Source organism: Siphateles boraxobius, unplaced genomic scaffold (assembly GCF_051911475.1).
Source record: "Siphateles boraxobius isolate OS27281-9 unplaced genomic scaffold, OSU_SipBor_1 2, whole genome shotgun sequence".
In the NCBI taxonomy this organism is placed as follows: Eukaryota; Metazoa; Chordata; class Actinopteri; order Cypriniformes; family Leuciscidae; genus Siphateles; species Siphateles boraxobius.
Genome location: NW_027508810.1, coordinates 12,982,257 through 13,001,621, shown reverse-complemented (window position 1 = coordinate 13,001,621; position 19,365 = coordinate 12,982,257). Strand labels below are relative to the sequence as shown.

Below are 19,365 nucleotides of genomic sequence, written 5' to 3'. Positions count from 1 at the left end.
AAATACAAAATCTTTCCAAGTTCCCTTGGAGCATGCATACTCTCGGTTGAAAACCACTGTCCTACAACAAAAGATGCAGAGAGAAAAGTCACACCCGAAGAAGAGGCAGCACACTTATAAACATCCAGGCAGGCAATCCGTTCTTTAATTTAACCACAGAGCACATAGCAGCCAGCAGATTTAACTTAACTTCTGGACCATGAAACTCTAATGTTGATAATCAACATATAAATGAACTAGTAATATGATGTCTGTTCATTTTTTTTTTATATCATTACACAACTTCAAGTTTAAAGATTTAAAATATGTTCATTTTCAACAAGGTGAGCATGGACAAAATACTTAAAGTATATGTACAATAAGGCAAACATTAAACAAATCCAAAACAAATAATGCAATTACAACAGCTGTAAATTAGTGCAACTAATTGTATGATACAGTAAATTATCAAAAAAACAACAAACACTTTGGCACTGCCGTTAACATATATACAGCAGATTGATATGAAGCAAAGCAACTGGAAAACAATTCAAGTATCTCAGTAATAAGCATTTAACACAACCGTACTGGTGTTCAGTTTTAAAATTAAAGTTACTCAACATACTTGCAGTTAAAACACTCATGTTGGTTCGCCTGAACTTTAAGTCATTTGGGTGCTAAACATCAGGAGATCTAGAGCTTGTTTTAAAACTATTATATACTGCACAACTTGACTGAGATCAGGTCATATGTAGTTATTGAAAAAAATATTATTCTCTTTGAATAATAATGCTGCAATCAGGAAAAACAGTTGGGGAAAACAAATCGAATGTTATATCAACAGATTTCTCTGGTAGATTAAACAGATGGCATCTGTTGAATATAATTTTTATTTTAATAAGATGGTTGGATAAGGCTGAATGAGTAAACAGTACTTGTGAACCATCAAATAAATCAAAAATGAATGTGCAAAAAAACACTTACTGAGAATCGGTTCATTTAAACACTGTAAACAACATAGATAAACAATACAGAGATTATTCTGATAACTTTCAGGTTTATGTTTATGTTTGACCCAAAAGATTTTAAAATAGTGACTTTAAAACCAATGCAACTTGGGCAACTTGATACGATGAGACTTCAGCGCTGCAAAAACTGAAAGACAAAACCTCATAAAAAATCCATGAGCCATCTACGGGCATTCAGTAAGAGGAATCCCAAGCGGAATTCAGCAGAAATCAAAGGAGCCTGGATTGAGTAAATGATTCAGTGGGTCTGTACGGCCTCCATTTAATCTGTCACTCTGTCAACATTCACAGGAGCTGAAGGTGCGTGATGTTGTGTCTGCTGCCGTTCCGTGCCACAATCTCCTGGATGGAGATGTACGTCCCCGCCACAAAGCCCACAAGGCCAATGAGGCTGATGCCGATGTCCTTGACCATCACCCAGAGCTTCATGTCTTCATTATGGAAGGTGATGATCTGAAGCAGGGGAGGAATGATGAGGGCCAGAGCGCTGCTACTCACGGAGCCCACCAGAGAGATGACGAGGTCAAGCTCCGGGATCAATATGGCCAGAACACCTGTGGTGAAACAGCAAAATGAACATCATGTTAAACCGTGCCACCAATTAGAGAGAGACAGAGACAAAGAGAGAGAGACAGAGACAGAGACAGAGAGAGAGAGAGAGAGAGAGAGAGATCTGTAAAGATAGTTTTTTTGGATAGTTCACCCAAAAATGCTGTTCCAAACCTATCAGACTTTCGATCGTCTTTGGAACACAGCTGAATATATTTTTGAGAGTTTTCTGTTCCTCCATTCAAAGTCTATTCACCCAAAACTCTGACGCTTCAAAGCATTCATAAAGATACTGTAAAAAGTAATCCATACAAATGGAGCAGTTTAATCCAAGTCTTCTGAATAGACATGATAACTGTATATGATGAAGAGATTTCATTTAGGCTTTTATTCGCAACAAACCGCATTGTTTTTTTGCGGAAGCTCAAACGTGCTGCGTAACACGGGAATGAACCTCATTGGTTCGCGTGCATAAAGCAAGCATTCTTGAGCTTCTTTGACCAAATCTGAATGCTATTTGTACATTTACTGATCAACATGTCAATAGAATCCTAAATGAAATATGTTCATCATACAAAGGGATCATGTCTATGCAGAAGACTTGGATTAAACCGCTCGATTCATATGGATTTTTTTTACAATCTCTTTATGAACGCTTCGAGGCGTCAGATATTTGGGTGAATAGACTTTCGATGGAGGGACAGAAATCTCATCGTCATTTGTGTTCCAAAGATTAACGAAAGTGTAACGGGTTTGGAATGACATGAGGGTGTGTAATTGATGACCGGATTTTCCTTTTTGGGTGAACTAAACCTTTAATGGCGATGAGTGCGTTTCATGATTGGGAGAGGACAGTGGCCATGCCGTGTGGTGCTTTGGGAGTGAGTTATCTTGATCTGTTGCTAAGGAGATTGAAGTGGGCATGGAAAGGCTCTGTTCTCAACCAAACAAGCCACCTCTGATGTCTGCCGCCCCCGCCCCCTCCAAATGTTCCTGTTTTTCACACTATGCACGGCGGGAATACACCGCAGCTTGTAAATCTTCAAATGCTCACATTGCAAATTCCTGTCTGTCACACACGAACACACACATTCGAGCGCACGGCGCACTTCCTGTCACTTATTATTTTGTAGGGATGGTCGGCTTCTCATTTGACACATAAGATTCTTTCAACCAGGGAATCCGGTAAATCAGCATTGAAAGGTTGTTCTTTTCGAAGGATGTGCCTTTGTTTGAGAGGTGTTGTGGCCAAATTAATGTCCGAAGAAGACAACTATCCAAATGGGTTGAGATGTAGGCCACTTTGAAGATTTGAGAAGCGCACACCAAGCAGCTTACAAAGCAGGCACAGGTGACAGATCCCCCTCTGGGACCGAGAGCAGAACAAGGCTTTAAAAGCTGCAAAGTAAATTCACATTAAGGACATGTGCTGGATCAATTGATGGATCTACTAAGCTCGGCTCTTCTAACAAACTATATTGTACAGGTGATCTCGGCCTGTTACTTAATTGTTCTGGACTATGACCTGATGCTATTCATTTGTTCACAAAAACGTTGAAAATGCAATTTATACATACGCGCATACAATGATCTGAATAAACATCTTCTATGATGAGCACGTTTCAGAGTGATTTAACTGATTTCATAGAGACAAAAGTATTCATCATAATAATGAACATTTTGAAAAGACAACTGACGTAGTTTGGCGTTATTATAATTATTTTAAAAAAGCCATGTGATGCAAAATCCGATCATTTTTATAACAAGGCCAGGTTAGTTCAGGTTGTAAAATGAAAAATGATTAAGATGCATACACTCACATGAATTCAAGGTGTAAGGAAACTGTTATAACTTTTTACTTGATGGCTACACCACCAAATACATTTTTTTTGAGACATCCAATTGAAAACCTTTCTTGAAGATGTTATAAAAGTGTTCAAAAACCATATGAAACCATCATAAATATTTTTTCCAAACATTTCCAAAGAACATGTTTTACACTAGATTTTTGTTATTTATTAAAGCCATTCTGCTTCATTAGAACTAAGAAAATATATCTGAAGAGGTTTGAGATCCTCTTTAGTGAACACTCTGAAATCTTTTAGTTTGCAGATGTCACAGTGCCCTATATCTAACAATCAAATATCATTCAGTAAGGAAAATTTCACAGAGCCTATTTTAGACAACAGCTGGAGCTCTACCGCCACATACTCGAGTCCCAGCTCAGTGTTTTGTAATTCAAGTCTTTTTCCAAATTTCAGATATCGTGGCCAGCTCAGTATCGAGGACAGCTGCCATCTGGTTTCCCTAAACTCAGCCGGCCACGTCCCCAGTCCTGTATCATTGGATCCACATCCTAAAATCGAACGATCCACAGAAATTTCACTGAAAGATGCCGTTTAATCAGACAGGCCCATCCCTCTCGCCCATTATTTGGACGTCAGGCACATCCCAGGTCTGAGCGAGTTTCCCTCATCCATTTCAGAACTCACCTCTGGCTCACCTTGACATGTCAATGAAACCACGACTGGAGTCAGCACATTTCTCCTATTGGAAAGGGAAAGGACTATGCTTTGTCAATTGAAGGGCTTCTAGATTAATGAGGTCTGCCACTTAATTAAAGCTATTTTTATAAAGGCAGTTCTCGCACAGCAATCATTTGATTTGCACGCACAGCAAGTTTGACAACTGTGCTTTGAAGCAAATTGTTTTATGTATGGAAGAGTATGAGAAGCCCACTCTCAGACCTTCATAGAAACTCAAAATGTGTCAAGGGAAAAAGGTGTAGAGCAACAGAGGATATAAGAGCTGTTGGCAATGGACATCATTTCCCATTAATCATATTTAACCCCAGAGCACAGTATGAAATTCATTATCAGATCCAGTGCATGTCAAGCACATTTACTGGTGTAAAATGCCACGAGCAGACTAGACTTTTACTCTTTCTAAAGAAAATATGAATGCCTATGTGTAACTTGACATAATGCTATGGTTCATGTTCTTTTTCAACGCAATCTTGTTTTATGAGTTCATCAAAGTGTATAATTATAAGGTAAAATGGTAAGGTAAATTATTATTATTCAAATAAAATAAATTATATTATTTAAATAATATCTGTTCATCTGTTTATGTTAATATTTGTCATCAAATAATCAAGGCCAGAATCACTAAAACAAATTCAGATAATGCTATTACGTCCCTTATGCTCTAATTCTGCATTTAATTTCTATTATTATATTATTACAATTTAAAATAACACACAACTATTTTACTTTGTTTTAAATGGTTATTTATTCAGGTAAAGCTGAATTTTCAGCATCATTACTCCAGTCCTCAGTGTCACATTATCCTTCCAATATGGTGATTTGATGCTCAAGAAACATTTCTGATTATTATCAATGTCGATGCATTTAAATCATACATTTGTTTGATAAAAAGAAAGTCCAAAAGAACCATTTTTTTTACACTTTAAATGTCTTTATTGTCAATCCAATAACTTTTAATGTAAATACATTTATAACAATCGTCACATCAATGAATAGATAATAAATATTATTATTTACAGTTATTTAGGCAAATCTACAGAAGACATTATATTAAATATAATGTCTCATGTAGATTTGCCTAAATAACTCCAGTATTTGATGCAGTACCTAAAATCAGGATTGATTCCATTGAAACAACATCATTATCGAAAGTATGGATGCTTCAGGATGTATCCACCCATCCAAATGTTCCCTTTATACTCGTGACCACATTTAGAGGAGGTAATAAATAACCAACATCCTGTTTGGTGATTATTAGGCTTGGTGGCATTATGAGATCCTTGGCTTTTTGTTGCAAATTGCAATACAAACAACACTACAGGACCAGGAACGAGCTAAAACGAGTCTCAAGGCAACAATATCCGAGGCTATATGTATGTGGACACATTTCACTGCTGTAAACACACAAGACATATGGGCATATCTGCACTTTTCAGGCACTCAGAGACAACAGAGCATGGCAATGTCAGCTCTGGGTCGGGGAGCCCACATAAAGTGTCTTGCCTTTGACAACACATCACTTCAAAATATTCCTGGCTCTAGTGACCAGAAAATCGGTTGGTTGACGTTGGAGCATGGCCAGGCTAATTTGTTTATTTCAGGCTTTGAAAGTTCCAGGGTAACCAGACCACACAAGTGAGAATTTAATAAGAATGCAATTCACATTCAAGCACAACGTGAATTCCCCTTTGTCATGTGATGATTTCTAGGGGCGTGCTGTGCCAAAACTACAGAGGGGAGCGCACACACTGCGACAAATAAGCCATTATCCCCTTCTGAACAACTCCTGACTGTCAGACAATGACTGTTTGAAAAATAAATAGAGGCTCATCACGGGTTCATTGTCAGGAGACAGATGGGGTTGCCTGTTTTTGAGCAGTAATGAATGTTTGCGTAGTATCTTGAAAACACTTGAAAAGCACTAAGAATCCATCTGATATTCTGGAAAGAAATACCTTAAAAAATTGTAGCTCTATTTATAAAAATCTCTCTTCAGATCACAAAGCACGACAACACACGGTAGGCAACTGTAGGATGCAACACAGCCCTGCATCACTTTAATGAAAGTTTGATGCTGGCGATCGCATGAGTCACAGCATACGCACATCATCAGAAGTCAGAAGTCAGACTAATGTTTTAACATGAGCTCCTTGGAAAGTGAGCCAGCGTTCACATAAATCATATAACGCACCAAAAGCTGAACCTGCTTGTCTATTACGTTATTCAGGAGCCACAGACTAGCTGCACAGAGAGAACATTGTAGTGTGAGGAAAAGGCCTTTGGCCATTCTTGTAAAAATGAATAGAGAAATAAATACATATAAATATTGTCAATAACAAGTCCATTGAGATGTTCTCAATGGATCCTTTCAGTCCATTAAGAAGGCCTGTTGTCAGTGGCCATTATGTAAAATTAATAAGTTCATCTCAGACATATCAGTCATGAAGAAGCTATTCATTTCTCAGCAGCATTTTAGAATGAGCAACTATTAAACTGTCAGAGGGACAGAAAGGCACAAGGGATATGTTATGTGGAATAAAAGAGCCTTCAAATACAGGAGGAAACTCAACATAACACCTCATTACAAATGTCAGGAACAGTTAGCGTCATGAAAGCTGTGGTATTAGCTTTAGAATAACACAAGACGCGTCACTCGTACTGTTTCAAACGGGCAAAAGTGCAGTGCTCAATATGACAAAATAAGTCCCGCCTTCTAAATAAGAGCCAATCGCCGATTGGTAAAGTCATTGCGTCACTGCAGCTGCCGTTAGAAGCTCCGGTTCCTATAGAAACAAATATGAATTTAAATATGAAAATTTTATGGTAAGCTTGGCGAACAGTTTTGGAGAATTTGATGTTTCCCCATTCAAAGAGATAGGAGCTGCACTTGCATGCCTGAGAGGTGATTCAAAGATGGCCGCCGAGTGAAATTACTTGTCTTAAAGGGACTTTGGTTTCATTCTCTCTTATGGCAGAGAAGAAAATTCCTATGGTCAGTATGAGGAGAGATACTGAAGCTGAGACAATAATGTCATTATAAATGGAAATATTTAGTATTAAGTCGAATCTCAGATACAACAATACTCAAGAAACAAACGGACAAGTCTGAATGTACCATCTCATCATTGGATATGTGAAAGAGCTGGGAAAATATCTTATAATTAGGAATGTTCGCGTTCAGGGAATCTGAGTATTTATCATCATGGTCAAAATGAGCATCATATACTGATGATATATCATTCCTGAGGACTAAAATCGATGCTTGTGCATCTCGTTTCATTTGGACACGTTTCTATGGAACCTCTCTAAATTGCAATGTCAAGTCACCTTCATTTATATAGTGCTTTTAACAATATGGACTGTTTCAAAGCAGCTTTCAGTGATAATAGGAAATTAAAGTAACAAGAGATTGTTTTGGCAATAATAAAAGAATAAAAGTTATTGTACAGCTTAAGTTGGTTTTGATCGATTCACTTACGTCACAACGATCATTAGTTATTAACTTAGGGTCCGCTTACACGACACTGTTCTAACAGAAAACCTTTAATGCGATCCGGCCGCTCATTCGCATAAAACAGTGCCTGGTGGCTCTGAGAATTTTGTATTGCTTCCGTGTAGCCACGTGAATCGGAATTATCCCAACAACGTTTTATCAGTACAGAGCTAAAGGGAAGGAAGCACTTCAGGACTGCGTTGTCATCGTCAATGTAAAAACATCTTCTTGTACTTATCTTGAGGAAAAATGGTAAACAGCTACCTAACAGCACAATTGCTTAAATTACTCAAATCACTTAGCTGAGGAACATTAGGGCTCCTTTCACTAATAATTCAATACTGAACAATTAAGATTTCTTTCGCTATTTTTAATGATGAAGTCGGCAGAAAGAGGACTTAGGCCGTGTGTCCACCAAAGTGTTTTTAGCCGGCTGAAAACGCTAGACGCTCTGCTGAAAACGCCTAGCTGTGGGCGCTTGAGAGCGTTTTGGCAGCGGTGCGTTTTTTCAGTTGAGACGATTCGTTGCTATGATACAGAATATCCGCAGCACAGTTTACTTGTAACTGATTTCGTAGATAATTTGTTTCATACTAAACATTTATTTTTCATCCATTTTGTTCGGTTAGCTCTGCTGGTTGATGTCTTTGTAAAGAAAGAATGTTGTGACAGTTGGTCGGTGTGATATTTTTCCCGCCCCTCCTCCACTGTGATTGGACGGCTGTGTAAAAAGTGACAGTGATGAGCGCAGCGTTTTACCCAAAGTTGAACAATTTTCAACTCTCGGCGACCAGTAAAAAACGCTGGGCGCTCAGCGCTTGAGCGTTAAATACGCGCTCAGCGCCTCGTTGCGCTCATGGCGTTTAAAAAACGCTGCGATCCCATTGAAAACAATTGGAATTTTACACTTGCTGCTTGAAAAAAGGCTTTGGTGGACACACGGCTTTATGGGAAAAAGATTGGCTTTTTAAATCAATTGGATTAGGAGATGACAAACTAGATTCAACTCGAATGAGCATCAATGCTCAACACGATGGATCACATGCAATCACTAACTACTAGGTCAAGGCTCTGAAATGAACCATTTTACCTTAGCAATCTCATTTATAATTATCGTGCTTACAAATTTCTTGTACACTTACTTTAAAGGAGGGACCCTAAGGCATATCTAGAGACTTGGCAGTAAGCTGAGGTCGATCAATATAGTTTTTTTGATGTTGAAATAATCAATATTTTACTGAACAGGGTGGCATTTCAGCGCTGATCAAATGAAAGTCCTGCGTGCTGTCAAAATAAAGGAGCATCCTGCACATCGGCCAAACAGCTAATAACTAGTTATTAATTAATGTATCTATCTGCAATGGCAATGGATGTCTGATAGCGGTTTTAGTTTCATATCACTCCATGGTCTTTCTTCTCACATAATAATAATAATAATAAACTGTATTTCATGTGCATTATTTATTCCTTTGGCATAGGGCTGCATGATTAATTAAAAATTAACAAATTGTGATATAGGGCAGCGGTTTAAATTAAATAAATGCGCAGTGTGTTTCAGAGTGAAGCGCAGCAGTGTTTTACACGCAAGCAGCTAATGATCCGCCAGTGTTTTTAGTGTCTCAGAGCGGCTCCGTCCACAGTAAATTCTGCTCCACACAATTTCGGCATCTTCTCTGAGTTCATATTTTATTTAGTATAACTTAGCATTTTATATAGTTATAATAATTATTTTTATTTTAAAGCCAAATTGTGCAGCCCTTAAAACAAGCACAGCAAACCTTTTTTTAAAGGTTTTAAATTTAAATTGTCAAATTTTAAGTTGCAATTTTTTATCAAAACAGTGTAGCCCTAATCTGGCAAGTAGCTGTGCTTCATATCTGACTGTACATTATCCCTCACTTAACAGATGAAAAATGTTAAGGAAAATACATACAGTAAAAGGTCAGATGCAAGCAATGATAAGGAGGTCTCCATAAATGATTAAAGGTCAGATCGTCACATGAACGGTGAGCCTGGTATCACGCGAGACACATAAGTAGCTTCAAAGACCTTCACTCTTTACTGAATGGCATTTTCAGAGACCTTTGGAGCCACATGGTTCAGATGTCTCCTTTAGTTTCAGCAGGACTGAAGGAAGCAGGTTTGGAGCCTCCCTGGGGCTACGGGAGGTCAGTTTCAGCAGCTCCAGAGGTAAAGTAGAGGAACACGGCACCGTCAGAATGCCCTGGTGCTCATGTGTCAGTGTGCTGTCAGCGGTAGCAGTGCTTTCCCAGAAAAAGTACAGGACCAGAGGGGGCTCACGCACTGTCCATTCCACTTTCCATTAAGAGCGCACGGGCACGCTTGCACACTTGGAAACCCAGTAATACCACTCTCATCTCTTCTGAGCTAGCTTTGATGTGCTCTTCTGTGAAGTCGATTTCGAGCAGGCACTCCACTGTGAGAATTGAGCCTTTATAAGAAGTACAAATGGTTTGATTGAGTGTTAATTTCTTGTTTCTACACGTCACACACCCACCAAATTGCTACGACTTTCTTCAATGAATTCTAAATTAACTTTTGGGGAGCAAGGCAAGCAGAGGAACTTTCTGCACTTAATTCATCCAAACATGAACCAGGCTAAGAGGATTCTTAAAGTCTTGAACAAATGAAAGGCAGACCGTTTTCTTACCTCGATAAATCAAAGCAGAGACACAATACTGTGACACTTACAAAATTAAACAACTCACAATGTTAAGCTCTAACCGTAATCCATCTACGTAGATTGAATGTAAAATGCCTTTGAACAGCATTAGGAAGCTTGCTAAAAAAAACTGAAAGAATTTTTAACTCTGAAGAGCTGTTTTTGCTGCGAATTAGTAATTAAAAGACTGTGTATCATGATTTGTACAGGATGCTTTTGTTCTGAGTAATGTAGATGTGATGAGTGCTAGTAGCAGGAAATGTGTGTATGAACGGACCATGCATTTTATACAGCGTATCTTGTGTGTGCCTGCCACATGCATATCAAGTGCATGTAAGAACTAGATGGGAACGATAATGCCACAAGTTGCATGTGCATGCACAAACAAAAAGAAGGGACTTTAAGTTCTGTCAGACCACTGTCGTGAGGCAAACAGCAACAGGCAGACAAGGTCTTATCTTATAAATGCTCAGCTATGCATGTCCATGTTCCATTTTGTAATATTCATCTCTTATTTTCATGGTCACATTTCACTTGGCTGCTGCAGAAAAATCTTAAATATCTTTTATATTTTAAACATTGGATATTAAAATGTCTCCTAAGACAGATTTGGGCCAAAAGGAGACAATCAATCCCAAAATGCACTGCAATGTTCGAAATGAAAGGAAAATATCCAAGATGGTTAATTTGAGAGAAATGCTTATAAATAAACATTTAATTTAATCTTGAAAAGTAACTGATTTTTTTTTTCTTTTAAATAGAAATGTATTTTACAAAATATTTGCTAGGGGTGCACCGATCATGATTTTTCATGACCGATTACGATTGGCAATTTTTTTTACAAGCAAATTGGCCTATTTCAATACTGGTTGCTGATTTTTTTCTCATAGTTTAAGCAAATTCATTTGTTATTGTTTTTGCTATATTGACGAGACGCTGTTTTGTCCACCCCGTTTCCAAAACCCATTTGTTTGATCTTCCTAAGGTTGATGAAGTGGTTAAAATTGATTTCAAACACTGTTTCTGAACATAATAACCCCAACGTTTATCTGTGTGCTGCACATTTTACAGAGAACAGCATCCAGAACCACAATGCAGTCTACGCAAAAAGCTTCTCCTGAAATGGAGCAGTTCCCACTTTGTGGGGAAAATCTGTTGTTTATGGATCTCAATTTAAAAGTAGGTCTTATTATTTGTAGTTGTGTTTTCGATTAACAGTTCCCATTATAAGTTGTATGAGTTGCTATGATGTAAGCAAAGGCCAAAGCTTTGCCTCAGCTAGCCTGCTACCTAACATTACAGTATTGATGTAGTGTTTCCTGTAGCTTTTAAAACCTCTCGCTTTTGCAAGGAAAATTAACCATGGTTTTGTGATCGATTACGGTTTGTATTACCATATTTTTCCAAACAAATAGCATGATTTATTGTGAATAACATCGCATCTAAAATGTATAAGAAAATTACAAAAAAAAACGTCCTTTGAAATCGGTGCTTGAAAAGTCCGTGCATGAAATCCGTTCTGGACGATCCTCTTGTTTGTTAACATTCTTAAAGGTCCAGTGTGTAGATTTTAGCGGCATCTAGCAGTTCGGTTGCGAGTTGCACTAAGGGCTCAGCCCACTGCTTCCATTTTTTCTAACAGGGTAGTAAAAGTTTAGCTGGCTAATATGAGCTGTTATGCTGTAGGGCTGTGGCTGAGCTGGTTAAAGCGTAAAGCATTGTTTATACTCGACGCGTTAGAAAAAATGATGTGATTGTAACAGAGCGCCCCCCCCCGCATCCCCTAGACACCATTTACTACACACAAATTAATAAATAATAATGAATAAAAATATTGTTTTTTTTTTCTCCGGTTTTGAAAACTCTTCGCGATCGACTTAAAATGCTTCCAAGATCGACTTGTCGACCGCGATCGACGGGTTGATGACTCCTGTAACGTTGTTTTACGGTCAAAAGTACTAATCAGCTGATTGTCAAAGCCATAACACAGCGAGGGAGAAGAACTGAGTTGCATGAAACAATCCAACTACATATTTCACACCCCTGACAAGGGAAACGTCACTACTCACGGTGTGTATGGCTAGCTTCTAGCTTTCTGCGGCTTCTCTTTCAAGGTAATGACGAAACGCGCTCTGTAGCGCTGTTTGTTCGCTGTCGCTACGGTAGAAACATGACATCACAATATGTCGACCTTCATAGAAGGGAGTGCCCGCGGTTATGTAGATATAAATGTCTCATTCTAAGGTAACAAAAACATAATGGTTCATTGAGTAAGTTTTTTATACACCACTGAATACATAGTTATGGATCTTATATTGCATTTCTGTCAATAGATCCTCAGAAATATTACACATTGCACCTTTAAGTCTGAATCAGGCTTGAATTAGTTTGAAATTGACGCCATCCTTAATATTTACATCTGACTGGAAAAAAATTTGCGGTTATGGCAAGGGGAGTGACATTTCCCAAACACTGAGCAGTGCCATTCCCAACACACTGCCAGCTAAACATTCACAGCACTTTTCGTATTTTGGAAGGAGAAGCTTCATCTAAACAGGTACTAACAACACATTCGAGACAGATAGGGGAGAGAGGTGCTGTAATAATGTACAATATGTAGAAAAAAAAAATCAAATCAAGCATGAAAGCATATTCTAGTGCATCCCAAAAACCAAATAAAGACTTCGTAAACGGGAATAATATGAGCATTATGTATCCTTCATAATAGCTAGGTTGCATGATCTGATGTCTACACAATCTCCTTTCTTCAACCTCAATAAAGCAAATGCTCTCCTTTTTTCAACCTCAATAAAGCAAAAACACAAGGCGGACAACAGGTGAACAGGACAAAAACTACTTTCATAAGACCTCATTAATCTGAAAGCAAACAACATGAAAATCACTTCATACAAATAGGTTAGTGATTATGAGCCAAAGGACAAAACAAGGATTTTTAACACCCTTTCAGGGCAAATGGAAGATTAATATAACTTTCTCGACATTCTCTTGTTGTCTTACATATAGCAGGAGCTCATTTCTTAAAAACTTTTAGAGGATGAATGATAATGTTTCTTTACGATGCACATGTCTTTTTTTGCAGAGTGACCTGATGTCCTTAAAGGGGTCATATAATGCCATTTTTGTACAAGTTAATATGAATCTTTAGGGTCTAAATGAAAACTTTGTGATATACTTTTGTTAAAAATTATCATTAGTATTGTAAGAAAACACTAATTTTACATGGTTAAAAACAGCTCTGTTTTCAGCACGCCATTTCAGTGCATATGCCTTTAAATGATAATAGGCTTTCCTCACTCCGCCCCTCTGTTCTTTGGGGCGTTTTGACACAACGCACATGGAGTGTTGCCTTGAATGGCAGCGGGAGTCTCTGAGGACACATTTGTGCAACCGTATCAATTTGAACTGGAGTCGGACCCGGAACAAGATTACGGCCCCGAAGAAGTTCGACAATTAAGGGTCGAACATTTTTTTATTTTTGTAACTTATGAACTGGCAGGGTAACTTAGAGTAGTGAGATACAGAGCTATGAGTTTACTGATGTATAGGTTAGTTCGTTGACAGATTGATGTTGAAAAACTTTTTTTTTTGGTAAATGTAGGCTTGTCAGTGATGCGTAACGTTATCTCAGTGTTAGGTACAACTGTCAGTGCGGAAACATTAACCATAACGCGTTGTTCATTAAAAATGTGGGATTATGAATTTAATTGAGAACGTTGTAACGTTACATAGAAAATATGCAGTAATACACCCTGAGACCTGAGTGTAAACATTAGCCGCATTCATCGTGAAGCGTGCAAGCAATTTGCAAAGATTAATATTTAAAGGTTAATAAAACATACACTCACTTCTTCTGGAGGTGCAGCAGGAACACGAATAGTTGGAACCGATTCTGTTTTCAGGAGCAGCTTCTTAGCAAAACCAGATTTACACTGACGCTCGTTTATAAAGCAGTCTGGTGAGAAATGATCAGCGCAAACATATAAGCATTTACGTAGATCGTTGGGATATTCCTTTCAAAAATAAAATTCAGCTACTGCGTCTTCAGCGGTTCGAATTTAGGAACACCAAAATGACTGCTGTGTTCCTTATTACAGCCAAGAACAGAACACCACAATCGCTTAGACGCCATTCTGGCAGGGGAAAACATATAAGGAGATTAAAACAAAAACACTGGATGGATTTTTATCATTATATGATGGTTGTGTACAGGCACTGCCAACACACATTTCAGTACAATCAACTTGTAAAAGTGCATACCATTATATGACCCCTTTAAAAGGTTTAGAAATGTCAAGAACCACTACTTAACCACTGCATGTTTTATACCAGCAGTCAAATCAAGTATCCTTCAGTCGAGATGTGTAAAGAGATTGGAGACCATCATGACTGTGGTCTCATCTCAATCTGATAGCTTTAAACTGGATTGACTTCTAAGCAGTGACGTATTGCCTTTTTGCCCATCTCCTGTGTGCATTTCCACAGCCTTTGTGGTTCCTCTAAGTACCGTATACAGCTGGGGGGGATGGAAGAGTGTGAAAAGATGTAAAGAACTATTTCCTCATTCATCTGGAGAGATACAACTACTTAGTCCCTGCTGACACACCAATTACAGCTCAGAGGATCCATGCCCACAGTGCCCAACATAAAAAATAAATAAAAAACCTTGAGAAACTCATTAGTTTCTGAAGGGAACAAGATGATCGACAGCTTTAATCTTTCAAAAAAGGCCATGTGAGAAAAGGAAAGTATTCGTTTCTTTGGTCTGTTTGTTGGACAATACAGGACAGTACATACACTATATTGCCAAAAGTATTGGGACACCCCTCCTAATCATTGAATTCAGGTGTTACAATCACTTCCATTTTCACAGTTGTATAAAATCAAGCACCTAGGCATGCAGACTGCTTCTACAAACATTTGTGAAAGAATGGGTCGCTCTCAGGAGCTCATTAAATTTAAGCGTGGTACCGTGATATAGGTTACCACCTGTGCAATAAATCCATTTGTGAAATATTACACGGTCAACTGTTAGTGGTATTATAACAAAGTGAAAGCAATTGGGAACAACAGCAACTCAGCCACGAAGTGGTAGGTCATGTAAAAATCACATAGGGGGGTCAGCACATGCTGTGGCGCACAGTGCGCAGAAGTCGCCAACTTTCTGCAGTCGATATCTGGGTCAGTGACAAATAGGCTAAGGTTTTTCAAGATGAGAAATTCAAAAATCTTTTAAAAACTTGTTTTATAGGCATGCATCAGGTATGTAAAATTGTGCAGAGTGTATTTATGTTGTTTTTATGTAATTAAAAATGGCATTTGCAACATTTTGTACCAAAGTTAAGACTGAATGTACCTGAATGTGTCAAATTGTATAACTGCCAAAGAATGAGAAATATTAAATATTTTATCCACCTAGATGTACATATAGAAATAAATACTTCATTTTAATATATCACACGGAAATAGATTTTATTGGAGTTGGGTCTAAATGTAATTTTTAATATTTTTGCAATATTTGGCAGAACATATGCTGAAAACACTAAATAATCTTTGAAAAATTATGTAAAAATTGTTTTAAACCATGTTATTACACTAAACTAGATTATTAAATTTTATTCCACATTCATTTTGCTGTATATAATTATATTTTTATGAAAAATACTGGTTACGCCAATTGACAAAAAACAGTTACACCACCTGACCATGTTGCTTCTAGAGTCAAAGGCCATTGTTTGTTTAAGACATTGTGACTGAAATCAAGCGTGACAGTCAACAAGTTCAGTAGAAGTGGTTTTATTTTTGTCAATGCTGAAAAACAAAAAACTGAAAAGAGCTAATGAGGTTCATTCTCGTGTTACGCAGCATGTTTGAGGTTCAGCAAGAACAAATGAGGTTCATTCTCGTGTTAGGCAGCACGTTTCAGCTTCAGCAATAACCAATGAGGTTCATTCCCGTCTAACGCAGCACGTTTGAGCTTCCGCAAGAACCAATGAGGTTAAATTGGTTACATTGAACACATGAAAAGAGTTCCAAATAGTATGTTAGTTCATATTACATTTTTAATCAGCATCATCAACTAGTGATATTTGACTAAATTGGGCCCTAACAGAAAGGCTTGTAATAGAAGTCAATATGTGTAACTGGTTACACTATTTGACATTTCAGTTTAAAATCAAATTTGACAGGCATTATCATGGAAACCTATTTAATCATGCGGACTTGGTGGTAATATTTCAAATGTAATTTTTAAAGTTAACAAACATTTTTATAGTAATGATGAATTATCAATGTGTTCCCAGGGTCATTCCATTTGACATATACTTAAGAATACCTGACCATAACCTAAAATTGTCAAATTATCTCACATTTTAAAGAGAGTTAATAACATTTGCATGCAGCAGTTAAATTCACCGGGGGTCCGTCTCTGTGATATAATTTCTTGTCACATGGTGTTCTTACACAATATTAAGAAAATGACTCCTTGAATGGTGGTTACACCACCTTGACACTTCAGGAATTTGACTTGACTCACATGATTCCCCAAATTAATTATAATATTCAGAACAATGGTGTTCCGTTTACTTTTATTTACTGTTAAATAGTTCTAATGTAAGATTAAGCCAAACTAGCTGATGGTGTTTTATTGAGAATTTCTCCTTTTTTAAACAAGATCAATTATTTGGTACAAAGTTTTGACGGTTACACCACATAGCTAGACCTTTTTGCAATCATCCCTCAAATTTGCCCTCAAAACAAATTAAAACCAGATATTTTAGACTTGGCCCTCAAAAAAGAGAATGTATGCAAGTAATTTGCCATTTTATTTTGAAATTTTAACCCTATTAAATTGAATTAAACCATATGGACACACAAAAAAGGTCACGTTACGAGAGTCAGTAGCTACAGACCTCCAAACTTTGTGTGGCCTTCAGATTAGCTCAAGAACAGTGTGTAGAGAGCTTCATGAAATAGGTTTCCAAGGCTGAGCAGCTGCTAGCCTTACATTGTACATTCATGAAAATAGACAAGATGTCCAACAAGATGTACAGGTACATAACCATATAAAAAAAAAAGAAAATTAATACTTTCAATCAGCAAGAAAGAATTGATCAAAAATGCAAGATAATTATAATGTTTTCAAATAAATGCTGTTCTTTTGAACTTCATCAAAAGAATCCTGAACAAAATGTATCACGGTTTCCACATATTGAACAGCACAACTGTTTTAAACTTTGATAATTATAAGAAAGGTTTCTTGAGCAGCAAATCAGCATATAAGAATGATTCCTGATGAATCATGTGAAACTGAAGACTAGAGTAATGGTGCTGAAAATTCAGCTTTGCCATCACAGGAATAAATTAGATTTTTCAATATATTAAAACAGAAAACCACAATATTAGTGTTTTACTGTATTTTTTATATGATAAATGCAGACTTGGTGAGCATAAAAGACTTTCTTCAAAGTTTTTGAACAGTCGTTTTTGAACACGTTTACAGTTTAGGGAAACTAATAGCATCAGAAATCATAAGATCCATTTCTTCTAGTAATGGTTTGTGTTGTTGCTTCCCCGCTGCCAATGATCCAATTAAAGAACTGGCTTCTGTTAGTTAAAGGGTTATTATAAACGCCTTACAAGACGGACTTATAAATTGATTACTAATTAAACTTATTTTTTTTTTTAATATTTAAGTTAGAAAAAGGCAACAACAAAAAAAAGAAAAAAGATCTGGAATATTCATTAATAAATAATGCTAAAAGTGGGAACATGGCAAAATTGGCACCATCCACTCAAACTAAAGTGATACAATAATTAAAAATATATCCCCATGTTAACTTGAGATATTATAAAAGTTTTGAAAACTATTAAAAAATACATATCTATTAACTATTAAACTATTCCTTTTTTTTTTCACAAGTATATCTTTTATGGAAAGAGTTTCATCATAATATAGCCTAGGCATTGTTTCGTTTCCAAGTCAAAGCACCATGCATTTGCATAAACAAATGAACAATTTTAAACTCAAAAACAAGCAAAGATATAAAGCAAGTCATTTGCACCTCAAATATATGCTTCAATACAACAAAACAAGCCCTAAGATGTTAATTAGCTATTAGAGACCATCAATCATGATATGTCAATTAGCCTTTGAAAAGAGCACATCAGCCCCAGCTGAAATACACACAGCCAGAACCAAACTATTCCCCAATAAGAGAGATGAGCGGACAATACAAATGCTTCTTGATGCCCTTGACATCCACGCTTCAGCAATCGCTCGACATTCAGGTGGAAAGTGGAGGAGATAACTTCCTTTAAGCTATTGTCTCAGAGTATCAGTCTTGATGTGACTTACTCTCAATGAAATGGAAAACACACAATTTTCCTCTCAATTTGCACGTCAAATTCTAAAGAATAATAGAGCCTAAAAGAGGAATTAGTAAAAAAGAGGAAAACATAATTTGCAAAGCATTTATGTATTGGTAAGCTGGTGTGTGTTCCTTTGAAGCCTGGTTTGAAATCAAACCATAGCATGAGAGCTTGCAAAATGGCAAATAAGCATTGAATCGAGTCTTTAATCCGGTTTCATTTTTCTGTACACCAAGATCTGAAAGCTGAACAGCTAGATCTAAGCACAAAGAGGAAAATAAAACATCAGATCAGACAGGAACAGTTTTATGACAGTAAAATGAGTCTAAGGAGATTATCAGAAGCAATTAAACTTATGAAGAGTAATGCAACACAGACAAACTCTGCAACTGCTCATGAATTAATAAGACGATACAGCGTGCAACATTAAATAAGCTTTATCAGTGTGTGTGTCAGATGATTTTTGTAGTGAATTGGGATTTTCCAGTCTATATATCCCTTTAAGGCATTTCATCCTTAAAATGTTTGATTAGAAGAAATGAGCAAAATGTCCTATTTCTGCAGTCCTAAGACTGAACAAACTAAGGCAGTTTTTCAAAGCAGCTGAAGAAGAATCTCTCAGTTACACAAAGACTATCATTCTTTTGTATTATTAAAGGGATAGTTCACAGAAAAATGACAATTCTCTGATCATTTATT

At 37.1% G+C, this 19,365-nt stretch overlaps 1 protein-coding gene across 2 annotated transcripts in view; it reads right to left on the bottom strand.

Annotated features, from left to right (window-relative positions):
• Positions 1-123: 123 nt before the first annotated feature.
• slc36a1 (solute carrier family 36 member 1) overlaps positions 124-19,365 on the bottom strand; it is a 38,702-nt gene continuing 19,460 nt past the window's right edge. The window contains exon 12 of one of the 2 annotated variants that reach the window (XM_077235967.1): positions 124-1,561. In XM_077235967.1, the coding sequence (XP_077092082.1) occupies positions 1,293-1,561 (269 nt within the window). In that variant the 3' untranslated portion in view covers positions 124-1,292. Of the gene's footprint in view, positions 1,562-7,002; positions 7,090-19,365 lie in introns of those variants that run through there. The other variant, XM_077235968.1, reaches the window with a different exon arrangement.